The sequence below is a fragment of the Rhinoraja longicauda genome, chromosome 43, assembly GCF_053455715.1.
Source record: "Rhinoraja longicauda isolate Sanriku21f chromosome 43, sRhiLon1.1, whole genome shotgun sequence".
Lineage (NCBI taxonomy): Eukaryota > Metazoa > Chordata > Chondrichthyes > Rajiformes > Arhynchobatidae > Rhinoraja > Rhinoraja longicauda.
In genome coordinates, this window is record NC_135995.1 from 9,171,411 (window position 1) to 9,189,762 (window position 18,352).

The window sequence follows — 18,352 nt, forward strand, 5'->3', positions numbered from 1 at the left end:
TCTCTCTCCCCCTCTCGCTCTCCCCCTCTCTCTCTCCCCCTCTCTCTCTCCCCCTCCCCCCCCTCTCTCTCTCTCTCTCTCTCTCTCTCCTCTCTCTCTCTCTCTCTCTCTCTTTATTTAAGTTGCTACATATTCCAAAATGCAGATTGTATTAGATAAAGTTATGAATCCTACATAAATAAATATATATATATTTTTTTTAATTAATTTAATTTAAATTTTAACAAAAACACATTACATGTTACAGCTTATCATCGTACCCAATGATACCTACATTATAAATTCGATTGTACATTATAAATTTGATTATACATGTATTGTTCTGTATTATCTCCCCACCCACAACCCCCCTCCCCCCAACCCCCCAGTTAGAAAAAATAGGAAAAAGGAGAAAAAGAAAAAAAAAGCAAGAAAGAAAGTAAGAAAGAAGGAATCCCTGGAGACAAGAAGGAAACACTTCCGTCTAATTTCTTATTAAATTCTTTTTAAGGGTATCAAAACAATCCTGAAATTAAATATTTCCAATTCTTAATCCTAGTTTTAAAGTGAATGGGTTCCAAAGTTTCAAAAAGAAATCATATCTATTTCTCAGATTATAAGTAGCTTTTTCTAATGGGATACAACTACGCATTTCTGCAAACCATCTTTCAATTCTTATTTCATTGTGATCTTTCCAAGTGACCGCTACACATTTTTTTGCTATTGCTATGGCTATTTTGAGAAATCTTTCCTGATATTTATCTAAAATTAACCTTGGTAATATTCCTTTAGTATCTCCCAGTAAAAACAACCTTGAATCCAATGGTATGGTCTTATTCATCAATTGTTCCAAAAAGTTTTTTAGGGCATTCCAAAAAGGAGTTACCTTCGGACATGCCCATGTGGAGTGTAAAAAAGTATCCACATCCTGGTTGCATCTAAAACAAATTCCATGTAAATTTGGATTTAAATTGTTTAATTTTTTCGGAGTTAAATGTAATTGATGTAAAAAATTATATTGTACTAAACAATATCTCACATTAATAGTATTTTTCATACTTTCTAAACATAATCTTTCCCAACTTGGTTCATCAATGCTAATATTCAGATCTGTTTCCCATCTTTGTCTTGATTTTTGAATTCCTATCTTTGGACTAGATTTTTGTAATAATTTATACATTGAAGATATAATTTTTTTAGTTCTATTGCCCTGAATCAGGGATTCAATTCCTTTAGTTTGAAATAGAAACATGGAATTACCTAACTTTTCCCTTAAAAAAGATTGTAGTTGATAATAGAAAAAATACTATTCCCTGGGATTTGATATTTGTTTCTCAATTGAGAAAATGTCAAAAAATTATTTCCTTCATAGCAATCTCCTATATGTTTAATACCTTCTGTTCCCAGACTTGTAATATTTGATTATTCCAAGCAAACGGCAGTAGTCTATTTTTTACTAATGGAGTTTTAGCTGTTAGAAAAAATCTTTTATCATTAGCTTTAACTGTTTTCAACAATATATTAATTAAATGTGTTAGCAAAGGTGACTCTTGATCCTTAACTAATAGCTTCGCTTCCCATTTATAGATAAATTCTTCTGGGCATAGTTCTTTTATTTTATCCATCTCAATTTTAACCCATGCTGTTTTTCCACCCTCTTGATAAAAGGATGAAATAAAACTCATTTGTGCTGCTAGATAGTAATTTTTAAAATTTGGTAATTGCAATCCACCTAATTCAAATTTCCATGTTCATTTTTCCATAGACACACTTGGCATTTTACCTTTCCAAAAATTATTTGGTAAAGGTATAGGCAATGTTTGAAATAAATACTGTTTCCTCTGAAAAATATTCATCTTAATACAATTCACTCTCCCTAGCAATGTAATTGGAAGATTCATCCATTTCTTCAGGTCCTCATCTATTTTTTTAATTAGTGGTTTAGAATTTAGTTTATACAGATTATTTAACTTATTATCTACTTTAACCCCTAGGTACTTAATGCCTTTTTGCCATTTAAACTGACTTTCTCTTTTACATTGATCATAATTGCCTTCAAAAAGAGGCATTTTTCACTCAACACGTAAATTTTCCCACCCATAACCGTGGGCACATTCTGGACCTTGTCTGCTCCACTGGACTAAATCTACATCACCTCTCTGGCTCCGACCCCACCCTCTCTGATCACTTAGCCATCACCATGTCCGTCAACATTCCCACCCCAGCTCCAAAGCAAAAACGCAAAATAAACTTCCGCAAGCTGAACTCTGTTTCACCTACCTCGCTCTCATCCTCCCTCTCTGAAATAATGTCCGCCTCTCCCTTCGTTGACCTCCACAGCCCCTCTGACCTCACTGACTACTACAACCGCACTCTCTCCTCCTGCCTCGACCAGCTTGCACCTATAAAAACCAAAACAGTTTCCTTCACCCACTCTGCTCCCTGGTTTACCCCTGAACTCCGCGTGATGAAAACTCATGCAACAAAACAGGTCTCACAATTCACTCCCAAGCCTACAAAGACCACATATAGCACTATAAAGATGCCCTCTCCCATGCCCACTCCACCTACTACTCTCAAATAATTCACTCTGGCTCCGGAAACCCCAAAACACTCTTCTCTACAATAAACAAACTCCTCAGCCCCCTGGACACCATCTCCCAATCATTCACAGTTGACAAATGCACCACTTTCCTTTCATTCTTCCAAAGCAAAATAGACAACATCTACAGCACCTTAACCACCAACGCACCTGCTCCCCCTCAAACCACCTGCCCCCCCTTATCCTGTCAGCCCCTGCCTCAGTTCTCCCCAATCTCCACCACCGACCTCTCTGAGCTCTTCACAGGAATAAAAACTGCCACCTGCTCTCTGGACCCCATCCCCTCCAGCTTTGTCAAGGCCTGCCTTCCTGCTCTCTCTCCACTTATCACTGCAACAATAAACTCCTCCCTGTCCACTGGCATCGTCCCGCCATCCCTCAAAATCGCTGCTGTCACCCCCATTCTGAAAAAACCTGGTCTAAACCCTGACACCCCAAACAACTTCAGACCAATCTCCAACCTACCCTTTCTGTCCAAAGTTTTGGAACGTGCTGTAGCTTCCCAACTAAAATACCACCTCTCTACCAATAACCTGTATGAAACTTTCCAATCTGGATTCCGCTCAAACCACTGTACTGAAACTGCGCTCCTCAAAATCACAAACGACATTCTCCTCTCCTCCGACGCTGGCAACCTCAACATCCTCATCCTACTTGACCTCAGCGCCGCCTTTGACACCATAAATCACTCCATTCTCCTCACCCAACTTGAAACCTCCCTTAACATCACCGGCACAGCGCTATCCTGGTTTAAATCTTACCTCTCTGACAGACACCAGTTCATCTCCATTAACAACTGTAAATCCCCCACCGCTCCCCTCCCCCAAGGTGTCCCCCAAGGCTCAGTCCTTGGCCCCCTCCTCTTCATCCTCTACCTGTTCCCCCTTGGTCAATTAATCCGCCGTCATGGTCTCAACTTCAACTGCTTCGCCGATGATATCCAGCTCCTCATCTCCACCAAGTCAATCTCCTCCACCACACACTCTACACTGACAAACTGCATTACTGAAATAAAATCTTGGCTTCAATCAAACTTCCTCAAACTCAATTGCAACAAATCTGAAATCATCATCATTGGTCCAAAAATGCTCACCAAATCCACCCAAAACTTCATCCTCAACATTGATGGTCTCCCAGTATCCACCTCACCTCACATCCGGAATCTTGGAATCATCCTTGATCAAACCCTCTCCTTCGACAAACACATCAAACACATCACAAAGACAGCCTTCTTCCACCTCAAAAACATTGCCCGTCTCCGTCCATCCCTCTCCTCCACAGCTGCAGAAACCCTCATCCACGCCTTCATCACCTCCCGTCTGGACTACTGCAACAGCCTCCTCTATGGCGCACCCTCAAAAATCATCAATAAACTTCAATACATTCAAAACTCCGCTGCCCGTCTACTCACACACACCTCGATCCGTGACCATATCACCCCCGTCCTTTATAAACTCCACTGGCTCCCCATCCCCCAGAGAATCCAGTACAAAATCCTCCTCATAACCTACAAAGCCCTCCATAACCTGGCCCCATCCTACCTGACCGACCTCCTCCACAGGCACACTCCCACCTGCACCCTCTGCTCTGCCGCTGGCAATCTCCTATCCCCCCACATCCGGACTAAACTCAGATCCTGGGGGGACAGGGCTTTCTCCATCGCTGCTCCCACCCTATGGAACTCACTACCCCAAACCGTTAGAGACTCCCCCACACTCACCACATTCAAAACATCGCTGAAGTCTCACCTGTTCAGTACTGCCTTCAACCACTGAAGGTCACCTCACCTACTGTCTCCTTTCCCTGTTCATTTATTTATTTACTTATTTATCTATTTATTAATTTCCCTATGTTCTCAAAATCTCTGTAAAGCGTCTTTGAGTATATGAAAAGCGCTATATAAATAAAATGTATTATTATTATTATTATTATTATTTCAGTTTTATCTTTATTAATTTTGTATCCTGATACTTTCCCATATTCTTCCAGTCTGAAATATAATTTTCTTAAGGATTCCAATGGTCTAGTAAGACAAATTAAAACATCATCTGCAAATAAAGTAATTTTGTGATTTTCCTGATTAACTTTAAATCCTTCAATGTCTAAATCTGATCTTATTAGTTCTGCCAGAGGTTCAATAACCAATACAAATAAAGCTGGTGACAAGGGTCATCCCTGTCTACTAGATCTTTCCAAATTAAATGTTTGAGAAGATTGGCCATTTGTCACCACTTTGGCTTTAGGTTGTTTATAAAGGGCTTTTACCCAGTTAATGAAACCATTTCCCAATCCATACTTTTCTAATACTTTAAATAAAAAATCCCATTCTAACCTGTCAAACGCCTTTTCAGCATCTAAAGCAACTGCTACACTTAATTCCTTTCTTTTCTGTGCTAAATGTAAAATACTTATAAATCTTGCTACATTATCAGATAATCTCCTTTTTTTGACAAATCCAGTTTGGTCCTCTTTAACCAGCTTAGGTAAAAATTCTGCCAATCTCCTTGCCAAAAGCTTAGCAACTATTTTATAATCTGCATTCAACAATGATATTGGTCTATAAGAAGATGCTTTTAAAGGGTCTTTCCCTTTTTTGGGAATTACGATTATAATTGCCATTGAGAAGGATTCTGGTAATGTAGAAGTTTTTTCCGCTTGATGTATCACTTCCATAAATACTGGTAACAACAAATCTTTAATTTTTTATAGAACTCAGGTGGGAAACCATCTTCCCCTGGTGATTTATTACTTGGTAAAGAATGTATTACTTCCTCCACTTCTCTCAAAGTAAATGAGGCATTTAGTCCCATCTGCTCCTCATTAGAGATTGTTGGTAATTGTATCTTGGATAAAAAAATATTTATCTTAAATTCATCCTTTTCAGATTCAGAATGATACAGATTAGTGTAGAATTGCTTAAATACCTCATTGATTTCTCTAGGTTTATAAGTAATAATGTTTTGATCTGTTCTAATTGAATTTATTGTTCTTAATATTTGTTCTTCTTTCAGTTGCCATGCCAATACCTTGTGCGCTCTTTCTCCTAATTCATAATACTTTTGGTTAGTTCGTAATATTAGTTTTTCTGTTCTGTAAGTATGTAAAGTATTGTATTGAAAGTTTTTATTTGCAAGTTGTATTTTTTTTGTATCTGAAGAAGCTTTATGTTAGTCTTTTTCTAGTACGGTGATTTCTTTTTCTAATCTTTCAGATTCTTTCCTATAGTCTCTCTTTATCTTAGATGAGTAGCTTATAATTTGGCCTCTCAAATAAGCCTTCATTGCATCCCATACAATAAATTTATCATTAACTGAATTTAAATTTGTTTCCAAAAATAATCCAATTTGTCCTCGAATAAAATCACAAAAGTCTTGCCTTTTCAATAGTAAAGAGTTGTGTCTCCATCTATATACTGACTGTTCTTTATCTGGCATCGTAATTTTCATTAATAATGGTGAATGATCCGATAACAATCTAGCCTTATAATCTATTTGTATTATTCTACCCCTTAATTGAGCTGAAATCAAAAATAGATCTATTCTAGAATATGTATCATGTCTATTGGAATAAAAGGACGGTGGCGGTGACTGAAACACAATCCGGTATGACGAGAGAAATGAAAAGGAGAGTCCGTCCGCAAGATCTACCTTGTTGAATAACTTGAGTAATACATTGTGCTATTATTTGCATTGCTTTTCATCAGCTTCGTGAGTTAATACAAGGCTGTTCTTAATAAACAATACTTAACCTTCTTATTAAGGAATTAATGTAAGTCGGTGATCAATTTCTTAGGACGTAGATGTCGCGGCACGAACAGCATTTATTGCACATCACTAATTGCCCTCTGAGTAGATCGCTTGGCCATTTCCAAGGACATTTGATCTTCAACCGAGTTGGATCTTTAACAAAATAAGAGTGTTGCGCTCATCGTTTTTCAGACAGTTTATTTGTTTCAAGTATTCGAGGCGATTAACTGTATTTAACGTGCGGAAAAATAATTTATAATGTGTCCCTGGATTGTGCCACTGGATTCCTCGTTCGATAATTAAATCGGTGCCTCGCCACCGCACCCCAACCTCTAGTTGATGCCTCGAGTTCTTGTTTCTTGACAATAGAAGTCTCGGATACAATAATTACCTTGGCTCCGATCTGGTTGCCACATTGGCCGGCTTGTATGTGCACGATCTCCCGCATGGTAAATGTGTTAATTTGAGTTTAGGGAAGGAACGAAAGTAAGAAAGAGAGAAAGAAAGACGGAAGCCGGACTGTCCCGCTGGTTTGCAGAGTGACCGCGCCGCTCTCAGCAGTTCACCAGTTCCTGTGGGATTGCGGCCCTTCAGTTAATAACCATGTCCAAAACCGGGATTATTCCCGTCACGATCTCACACACCTTTATAAGATCACCCCTCATCCTCCTGCGCTCCAAGGAATAAGGTCCTAGTCTGCCCAATCTCTCCCTACAGTGAGACCCTCAGACCCTGGCAACGTCCTCATAAGTATCTCTACATCCTTTCCAATGTATCCACATTCTTCATACAGCAGGGTGAACAAAACTGAACACATTAGTCCACACTGGACATCCTTAATATGAAATGATGCACGGCTTACCCAAATATAGATGCACCTGAAGACTGGAGCGCGAGAGACGAGTGAACTGATGTGAATTAAAATATGTTTTAATAATATTACTTCCATCCTGATCCCGGGCTGTGAACGGAGATGCGGGCGGCGGGTTCCACTGGCCAACAGGTGCAACGCCTTCTCAGTTACACCTCCTTAGCGCTGGTCCCTGTCCCTTTCTGTCCCGCCTTGCACAATCCCAGGGCAATCTCTCCCCTTTCTTCTATATTCAGGCCGGGTTAATGTCTAACTGACCCCTCCCTCGAGTGATTAGTTGGAAGTGGCCAGGACACCTTCACACTGAACACTTGCAGCCAAATAAGGTCATTGCCGGAGACGGCAGCGCGCGCAGTGGGAAACACTGAACCAGGAAGTGGCGGAGTTACAATGGCTGCGAAAGACTCGGTCGAGAGTTGGACCGAGGAGGTAGTTTGTCCCATCTGCCTGGATTTCTTCACCGATCCGGTGGCACTGGAGTGCGGGCACAACTTCTGCCGCTCCTGTATCACACAGAGTTGGGACAGGGAGGAGAGAAACTCCTGCCCGGAATGTAGAGAGCAGTTTGCAGACCGCACCCTCAAAGTAAATTGGGCCTTAGTTAGACTGGATGAGAAAGCTCGAACACTGAGCCTGAATCGGGAAATAATTCCAGAGAAGGAAAGTAAACTTCACTGCGAGGAACATCAGGAAGAACTGAAGCTGTTTTGTGAAACTGACAAGAAGCTGATTTGCCTGGTTTGTCGTGATTCGCGGGAACACAAGTCTCACAGCTTTATGCCGGTTAAAGAAGCTGTTCAAATATGCAAGGTAAATGCAAACCGATTTTAAACGCATCATTTTATTTCCATCTTTATTGTTCAACCATTTAATTTTCTGATTCCCAAACACAATTCCAGGATCAGGTGAAAACTTCCATCCAGTCTCTCACAAAATATAAATCAGAGATCCAGCAAATGGAGCAGCAACAGAAAGAGAAGATTTCTGGAGTTCTGGTGAGGCTATTAAGTTTCGATTTCCTGATCTTGTGCAGGTTTTATCCCTGTGACGTGTGTAATAACAGGGCAGCGCAGTGACACAAGTAGTGCTGCTGTCTCCTAGTTCTGGTGACTGGGTTCGATCCAGACCTCGGGCGCTGCCCGTGTGGTTCACGCCTTCTCCCTGTGACCGCGTCGAATTCCTTCCACGTCCCCAATACACGCTGGTTCAATGGTCAATCGGGGACTGTAAAATTATCCCTGGGAAAGTGGGTGGTGGACGGATAAATAGGAATTAAAGGGCAGATGAAAAGGAAAGCAGGGTATTGTATTGAGGGGTAGAGGATTAATGGGTAATAAGATTACCCTCTCGACGTTTCAGAAGCATTTAGACAAACTATTGAATTGTCAAAGCAAATAAAAATGCACAGGACAAATGTTACGGTCAAGGTCGTGAGAATACACAATCAGTGACATGAAATATTGATCTTCCCCTTTCATTTCACAGGAACAGTCACACAACCTTCAGTCCAAGATCACATCCCAGTTTGCTGAACTGCACCAGATTCTCACTGGGAAAGAGCAGTGCGTACTGGCAGATATCCGGGAGGAAGAGAAGAAGATTCTAAATACAATGGAGAAAAAACTTGAAGAGATTGAAGAGAATTTAAATTCCATTGAGGAGGATCTCTTAAAGTTGCAGCAACAGATGGATCAAAAGGACAGTGTGGTGTTTCTGAAGGTGAGAGATGACACTCCAGTTTGGCGAAGTGAAAGTGCACAGTCACAAAATGGTGGGGGATATTTCTGAGATAAATGCTGCATTTGCCACTAATTGAGAACTGGGTAAATGCTCTGTTTGTTCCAGAGCTGTGCTGCTGTTGTTCCCAAACTAAATGGCCTCCCGTATAATCTGCGGGATCTCGGCACTGCCTGCAGTCTCCTTGGGATGAGTTACTGTGATCCTGTCACTGAGATAGCGAATGTTTGATATTTCCCTGAAAAGATGGGAAATCTCCAGGAAATCAAAAGATCACGTGGAAAGTTTGTCCTATGTTCCCCTTTAGTGGGAAAGTATTACGCGGCGTTAAACCGATCTGTTGAAGGCTTGCTCTCGGATACACTTCATCAAGTCCTGTGATTTACCCACCTTAACATGCCTTGAGGTCGCCAGCACTTAAGGGGACCTATCCTATCCTATCCTAATTATCCCTTTGCTCTTAAAGGAACCTATTATCCCCCTAGTTATTATTTTGCTGTTAATACACTTGTAGGATCTCTCGGGCAATATCCAATATTTGTCTCTGTGACGATGACAATAAATGCTGGGCAATGGAACATTTCTGGGGCTTGTTGTGATTTATGTGAAACTCCTGTTGTCGGGATGTGGATGTCCCGTCTCAGTCAGCTCAGATTTGTGTTTTATTTCTTGCAGGATGAAGCTGGGAGGAAGAGGAGGTAGGTCTGCACCTGAGCTGGAATGGAACCAATGTCCTAGGGGGAGTGTTTGCTAGTGCTGTCGGGGAGGATTTAAACTAATGTGGCAGGGGGGTGGGAGCAGGAGCAGAGAGACAGAGGGGTGTAAAATTAGGGTAGAAGCAACAGGTAGCAAGGTGAAAAGTAAAAGTGGCAGGCAGACAAATCCAGGGCAAAAATCAAAAAGGGCCACTTTTCAACATAATTGTATAAGGGGTAAGAGAGTTGTAAAAACAAGCCTGAAGGCTTTGTGTCTCAATGCAAGGAGTATACGTAATAAGGTGGATGAATTAAATGTGGAGATAGTTATTAATGATTATGATATAGTTGGGATTACGGAGACATGGCTCCAGGGTGACCAAGGCTGGGAGCTCAACATCCAGGGATATTCTATATTCAGGCGGGATAGACAGAAAGGAAAAGGAGGTGGGGTAGCATTACTGGTTAGAGAGGAGATTAAAGCAGTGGAAAGGAAGGACATTAGCTTGGAGGAAGTGGAATCGATATGGGTAGAGCTGCGAAACACCAAGGGGCAGAAAACGCTAGTGGGAGTTGTGTACAGGCCACCTAACAGCAGTAGTGAGGTTGGGGATGGCATCAAGCAGGAAATTAGAAATGCGTGCACTAAAGGTGCAGCAGTTATAATAGGTGACTTCAATCTACATATAGATTGGGTGAACCAAACTGGCAGGGGTGCTGAGGAAGAGGATTTCTTGGAATGTTTGAGAGATGGTTTTCTAAACCAACATGTCGAGGAACCAACGAGAGAACAGGCCATTCTAGACTGGGTATTGAGTAATGAGGAAGGGTTAGTTAGCAGTCTTGTTGTGCGAGGCCCCTTGGGCAAGAGTGATCATAATATGGTAGAGTTCTTCATTAGGATGGAGAGTGACAAAGTCAATACAGAAACAAGTGTTCTGAACTTAAAAAAAGGTAACTTTGAGGGTATGAGGCGTGATTTGTCCAAGATAGACTGGCGATTGGTGCTGAAAGGGTTGACGGTGGACATGCAATGGAAGGCATTTAAATGTCGCATGGATGAACTACAACAAGTGTTCATCCCAGTTTGGCAAAAGAACAAACCAGGAAAGGTAGTGCATCCGTGGCTAACAAGGGAAATCAAGGATAGTATTAAAACAAAAGATGAAGCATACAGATTAGCCAGAAAAAGTAGCATACCAGAGGACTGGGAGAAATTCAGAGTCCAGCAGAGGAGGACAAAGGGCTTAATTAGGAAAGGAAATATAGATTATGAGGGAAAACTGGCAAGGAACATAAAAACTGACTGCAAAAGCTTTTATAGATATGTCAAGAGAAAAAGATTAGTTAAGACAAATGTAGGTCCCTTGCAGTCAATTGATCATAGGGAACAAGGAGATGGCAGACCAATTGAACAAATACTTTGGTTCTGTCTTCACTAAGGAAGACATAAACCGTCTGCCGGAAATAGCGGGGGACCGGGAGTCTAATGAGATGGAGGAACTGAGGGAAATCCAGGTTAGTCGGGAAGTGGTGTTAGGTAATTAAATGGATTAAAGGCAGATAAATCCCCAGGGCCAGATAGGCTGCATCCCAGAGTGCTTAAGGAAGTAGCCTCAGAAATAGTGGATGCATTAGTGATAATTTTTCAAAACTCTTTAGATTCTGGAGTAGTTCCTGAGGACTGGAGGGTAGCTAATGTACCCCTACTTTTTAAAAAGGGAGGGAGAGAGAAAACGGGGAATTATAGACCAGTTAGCCTAACATCGGTAGTGGGGAAAATGCTAGAGTCAGTTATTAAAGATGTGATAGCATCACATTTGGAAAGTGGTGAAATCATCGGACAAAGTCAGCATGGATTTACCAAAGGCAAATCATGACTGACGAATCTTATAGAATTTTTCGAGGATGTAACTAGTAGAGTGGATAAGGGAGAACCAGTCGATGTGTTATATCTGGACTTTCAGAAGGCCTTCGACAAGGTCCCACATAGGAGATTGGTGTACAAACTTAAAGCACACGGTATTGAGGGTTCAGTGTTGAGGTGGATAGAAAATTGGTTGGCGGACAGGAAGCAAAGAGTAGGAATAAACGGGTCCTTTTCGGAATGGCAGGCAGTGACTAGTGGGGTACCGCAAGGCTCAGTGCTGGGATCCCAGTTATTTACGGTGTATATTAATGATTTGGACGAGGGAATTGAATGCAACATCTCTAAGTTTGCGGATGAGACGAAGCTGGGTGGCAGTGTTAGCTGCGAGGAGGATGCTAGGAGGCTGCAGAGTGACTTGGATAGATTAGGCGAGTGGGCAAATGCATGGCAGATGCAATATAATGTGGATAAATGTGAGGTTATCCACTTTGGCGGCAAGAACAGGAAAGCAGAGTATTACCTGAATGGTGACCGATTGGGAGAAGGGGAGATGCAACGTGACCTGGGTGTCATGATGCACCAGTTATTGAAAGCAAGCATGCAGGTGCAGCAGGCAGTGAAGAAAGCGAATGGTATGTTGGCATTCATAGCAAGAAGATTTGAGTTTAGGAGCAGGGAGGTTCTGTTGCAGTTGTACAGGGCCTTGGTGAGACCGCACCTGGAGTATTGTGTGCAGTTTTGGTCTCCTAACCTGAGGAAAGACGTTCTTGCCTTAGAGGGAGTACAGAGAAGGTTCACCAGATTGATCCCTGGGAAGGCGGGACTTTCATATGAGGAAAGACTGGATAGACTGGGCTTGTACTCGCTGGAATTTAGAAGACTGAGGGGGGATCTTATAGAAACATTCAAAATTCTTAAGGGGTTGGAGAGGCTAGATGCGGGAAGATTGTTCCCGATGTTGGGGGGTCCAGAACCAGGAGTCATGGCTTAAGGATAAGGGGGAAGTCTTTTAGGACTGAGATGAAAAAACATTTCTTCACACAGAGAGTGGTGAGTCTGTGGAATTCTCTGCCACAGAAGGTAGTTGAGGCCAGTTCATTGGCTATATTTAAGAGGGAGTTAGATGTGGCCCTTTTTGCTAAAGGGATCAGGGGGTATGGAGAGAAGGCAGGTACGGGCTACTGAGCTGGATGATCAGCCATGATCATATTGAATGGCGGTGCAGGCTCGAAGGGCCGAATGGCCTACTCCTGCACCTATTTTCTATGTTTCTATGTTTCTATGACATGCTCTTGACTGAAATACTGCATGTTTGTGTGTATCAGCTCAAAGAAATTGTTGAGGCTCAGTTTATCACCAGCTGCTAAATACTTGCAGGGTTAGTGATGAAGATAAAGCACTCACAGTGACAGACGGTGCCTTGCCGATTGAAAAATTCGATCACCACTTTTTGATGAACACGCTGTGGAGAGAAACATCTGTCATTAAGCGAGGTAAAACATGTCCAGTTTCCTCTCTTCTTGTTTATAACGCCTTTTAGTAACACAGATGCAAACATTGCCGATAGAAATTGTATTCGCCTCTAACACCTCCTATGGCAGCTAGCTCTCTGCCACCCAGTGCCTGAAAACGTTGCCGTTGAAGAACATTTTAGACTTTCCCTTCACAACTTAAACCAATGCCCTCGAAGTTTAGAAGACTGCATCTCCCATTCCTCAGTCTGTTGGCCCAGTTCATTTTGACCAGTTTAATCTTAGACAACCTTCTTCACTCTCCATGATGTCTCATGAATATTAGTCTCATCCACAAACCCGCTAGACATGCCACCCACATACACGTCATTTATCTAATCATTTGTATAAATAGGGACCAACAGGGGACTCAGCATTGAGCATTGTGGTACACCACTTGCGACAGGCCTCCAGTCTGAAAAACAACTCTGCCTCCCACCTTCCGGCCACATGTTTACCCATTCGCTATCTACCCTGGATTCCATACGTTCCATCCTTCCTGATCAGCCGACGACAGAGGTTGCTGCTGTCAAATTGCTAATCATACCTCCTACATTCACATCCAAGCCTTAGAAATATAACATAAACAGCAGTGAACATCCGAGATGTTCTGCCCCAGGAGGTAGTGATAGGTCAGATTATTGGCAATAGGCAAAGTGAACACAGATGGATATTTGAAGGATCGAGAAATTGGCGGTTATGGAGAACTCACATAGAACAGGAATTGGTGCCATCTTAGATCAGTGAGGATCACATTGAATGGCAGAGCCGGCCTGAGGAGTGGAGGCTACTCCTCCTGCTATTTTCTTGTGATCTTTAGTTTTCTCATACCTACAGCATGATAATCCTTACACAGAGTTGAATGCGGCAAAGATTGACAATACCTGTCTCTGGGACAATGATTTTGCTGTGCGCGGTGAGATTGAGTAGACTAGGCCTGTTTACTCGAGAGGTCAGGTGTATTAGAGGAGATCTCAGTGAAACACAGAGATTTTACAGGGCTCAGTGGGCTGGATGCATGTAGGATGGTTCCCCTGTCTGAGGGATCTCTAGAGAGCTGGCACCCTCTCAGAATGTGGGCTACGCCATGCAGGACAGAGATAAAGAGACATTACTGCACGCAGAGACTGGGGAACGATCCTGCACCAGTGGCTGTGGAGGCTCAGTCATTCAGTGCTCTTGGACCTGAGAGCCATGGTTATACATTACAGAGTCCGGCCCTGACCATTTTCTTCCCAGCTGCACTAATCTATTTGCCCACATTACATCGGCATTCTTCTGCACCTCACCTACTTAAGTGCCTCAAATATAGTGATGATATCTCACTCCACCCCCTGCTCTATAACATGTTCCAGGTATCACCCGCTCTCAGTGTAAATCTTGTTTGTTTGTTCCTGAACTACAGCCAAAGCACTACACGATAGCATGACGATTTTAAGCCCACCTTACTCACCGTCATCCCTTTGGTGCTAATGGAAGAAGTTTCATTGAAATCGGTGTTATAATTTTAAAGTTATTCCACATTTTAAAGTTTAAATCTATCTCCTAGGGAGGTAGGGGGGAGGGAGGGAGAGAGAGGAGGGGGGGGGGGGTGCGAGGGAGGGAGGGGGAGGATGGGGGGAGGAGAGGGGGCTGCAACAATGCAGGAGAGGTTTGGGGCCCAATGTGTCCACTTGGTCCAGTAAAAACTAAATCTCAGATATACTTTAAAATTCTTTGCTCTCAATATAAACCTGCACTCTCGTGATTTGATATCCCTGCATGCGAATAAGGTTTAGATAATTACCCTGCATCCTGCTGCAGACTTTGACAACCTTCCCCACTATCCGCAATTTTTGGCTTCCTCCCTAATCACACCTCCCACATTCACATCCAAGCCATGATCTTATAACATAAACAGCAAAGGTTTCAGCACCGATCTCTACTACACACCACCAGCCACAGACCTTCAAGCAGAAGAATCACCCTTCTACCACTACCTTCTACCTCCAACCACCAAGTCAATTGTGGATCCATTTCACCAGCTCGCCTTGGATCCCACCTGCCTTCGCTTTCTGGACCAGCCTTGCACGCAGAACATTGTCAAGTCCCTCAGTGAAGTTCATATATTGGTTCACAATGAGATCAGTGTGTTAGTTGTACACACCCATCAAATCCACCCGTGAATCCGCTCTCTTTCAACGACCCCACAACCACAAGTCTCCACCCATTCTGTCCAACACCCGAACATTCAACCTCTGCTTCCTTCCATGCTCCAAGCCACCCCTCCCTCTCTCTCTCACCCTCCACTCAAAGAAACAGGGACAGGTCATCTGGCCCCTCGTGTCTGCCCCCTTTCACTGTGATCATGATGACCCCACCACCCACCTCTACCTCCTCTTTAACAACCTCAAATTACCGCTAACCTCAATATCCTCTTGCTCCGATCTGCCTCCATATGTGAGTACCCCCACCCCTCCCTTAGTTTCTCCTTCACCACCGCAATCTCCCAATCCTCCTCACTCTCCGCACCCGTCCTCCCCGTCCACCCTCCCCCACCTCACGAAATTCCCCTCCATCCCCGGATAAAAACTCCAGGGGAGATGTCTGTTGTCCCCCCCCCGATGTGGTTGTGGGTGAAACCCCGGGTGGGTTTCAGTTGTCCGCCCGCCTGTGCCTGAGGCCGAGCGGCCTCTCCCCCGGTTCCGGGGCCGCGCTGCCCGAGTCTCCCCCCGACCCCCCCCCCCACCCCCCGGGGACTCTCTGATTCTCTGCTTCTCCCCCCAGTCTCCGTCACCCTGGATGTGGAAACAGCGCATGCGCAGCTCGAGGTGTCTGAGGATCGGAAGAGGGTGAGACTGACCGGGACCCGGAGGAGTCTCCCTGACACCGGGAAGAGGTTTACAGTCTGGTCGTGTGTGCTGGGATCGGAGGGGTTCACATCGGGGAGACATTACTGGGAGGTGGAGGTGGAGGTGGCGGGGAGTGAGGTCTGGAGACTGGGAGTCGCCGCAGAGTCTGTGGAGAGGAAGGGACTGGTCACACTGACCCCGGAGACTGGAGTCTGGAGGATCAGGCGGGGGGGTGACACGTTTAATGCAGTCACCTCCCCTCCATCCCCTCTCCCCGCCCGTCCCATCCCCGGGATGGTGGGAGTTTATCTCAGTTACGAGTCCGGGACAGTTTCATTTTACGACGCGGCCACCAAGTCCCATCTCCACACCTTCACTGGGAATAAATTCACGGGGAAACTTTATCCTTTCTTCGGGCCTTGGGATGTAGACGAGTGGCTGAGAATCTGCCCCGGTTCCGCTCCGGGTGTGTAAAAGGGTCGGGTCCCGGGACCGGCGTCAGGAGCGGGGCTCAGGGGCTGTGGGGCAGAAACCCGGTGGACAACAGGTCGGCGCTGAACGGCTCCCATTTAATCCCCAAACTGCAACATGACCTCCCAACTTCCATCCTCAATACTCTGACTGATGAAGGCCAATGTGCCAAAAGCCTTTTTGACCGCCTTATCCACCTGCGACTCGACCTTCAAGGAACCATGCCCATGAACCCCTAGATCCCTCTGCTCTACGACACTCCCCAGAGGACTACCGTTCACTGTGTGGGTCCTGCCCTTGTTCCACGTCACAAAATGCAACACCTCATTACAACATCGCGGGCTCCAGTCTGCGACCCGCCGGCGCGCACATCACCCGCTGTGGCTCCGCTCACGTTTGTAACTCTTCACCTTTAACTTGACGTTTAATAAAGTCTTTAACAAAATAACCCGCGTTTGAGTTCTCTCCGCGTCTCCGCGTCACGGTACAGAGATCTCTTCAAACAGCAGACGCGAGGATCCGTGGATACTGGGTTTACAAAAGAAAAAGACACACAGAGTGCTGGAGTAACTCAGCGGGTCAGGCAGCATCTGTGGAGAACATGGATAGGTGACGTTTCACATAGTGGTCGAGTAAATCAGCGGGTCGGGCAGCATCTGTGGAGAACACGGATAGGTGACGTTTCACATAGTGGTCGAGTAAATCAGCGGGTCGGGCAGCATCTGTGGAGAACACGGATAGGTGACGTTTCACAGAGTGCTGGAGTAACTCAGCGGGTCAGGCAGCATCTGTGGAGAACATAGATAGGTGACGTTTCACAGAGTGCTGGAGTAACTCAGCGGGTCAGGCAGCATCTGTGGATGGAAATGGACAGATCACGCTTCAGGGTCGGGACCCTTGTTTGGTCTGAAGGAGGATTTCCAAGAGCTACAGTCTGTTATATCAGAGTGAATGAATTGGTGTTGATGTCCTTCGGAAGAGGGCGGTAAAGGTCTGACTCTGGAGGTGTAAATAGGAGGGAGGAATTAAATCGGAAATTACTTGAAGGCAGAAGAATAAAGATGAATGTTGGGAGTGGAAGATACAATGGGTCTCTCGGTGTTGATGGCCATGTAGAACTAGAACAGTCTCTTCGGCCCACATAGAACGTGGAACAGTACAATGCCAAGCTAATCGCTGTTTCATCTAGTTGCTCCGGTTTTCTCCCACATCCCAAAGACGTGCGGGTTTGTAGGTTAGTTGGCCCCTGTGAAGTAGCCCCTGATGTATAGAGAGTGGATGAGAAAGTGGGATAACATAGAACTGGTGTGAACGGGTGATCGATGATGGTCGTGGATTCAGTCCCTCCCCCACCCTGGTCGTTGTACTAGTTTCATTGTCGTCCTGGTGAGTTTCATTGCCTGTAACTCGTTTTCACCGAGCTCACAGCCAACAATGGCCTGCTTCTTTTATCATCATTATTTGTTCACGTATCTTTCTTTCATTTGTTGACAATCTTTGTACCACTGTCGATATATCTCGTTTCACTTTCCCAATCAGAAGAAGGGTCTCGACCCGAAACGTCTCCTAATCCTGTTCACCAGAGATGCTGCCTGACCCGCTGACCTACTTCAGCTTTTTGTGTCTATCTTCGGGGGGCCGAAAGGCCTGTTTCCGTGCTGTATCTCTGCACCAAACCGTGTTCTGTTAATCGGGAACAGGACTGTTTGCACATCTTGGTTCTGCCACTAGATGGCAGCAACGCCACGCGGTGCGACCACAGACCAGCTGTAACTTTGAGAATTCACTTTGACAATTGCAGAAACAGCGGGAATCTGGTTTAATAAGTGACTTTTGTCACCTGTTACCACACCCGAAGCCCAAACCAAATGCATGGCTTAAAACGTTGAGGCTTTAAAATGTGCAATAGAAGCAAAAATTGGCCCAAATACTCAGCAGGTCAGGCAGCAACAGCAAGGTGAAACAGACCTTACATTCCAAATCAAATACTGATGACGAATGGTGTTCAACCTGAGTCATTAATTCCGTTTCTTTCTCTA

At 44.3% G+C, this 18,352-nt stretch overlaps 1 protein-coding gene across 1 annotated transcript in view; it reads left to right on the forward strand.

Annotated features, from left to right (window-relative positions):
• The window catches only part of LOC144612238 (zinc-binding protein A33-like), a 60,235-nt gene extending 43,537 nt beyond the window's left edge, over positions 1 to 16,698 (forward strand). The window contains exon 6 of the mRNA XM_078431797.1: positions 15,778 to 16,698. Coding sequence (XP_078287923.1) covers positions 15,778 to 16,316 — 539 coding nt within the window. The 3' untranslated portion in view covers positions 16,317 to 16,698. The remainder of the gene's footprint in view (positions 1 to 15,777) is intronic.
• Positions 16,699 to 18,352: the final 1,654 nt, after the last annotated feature.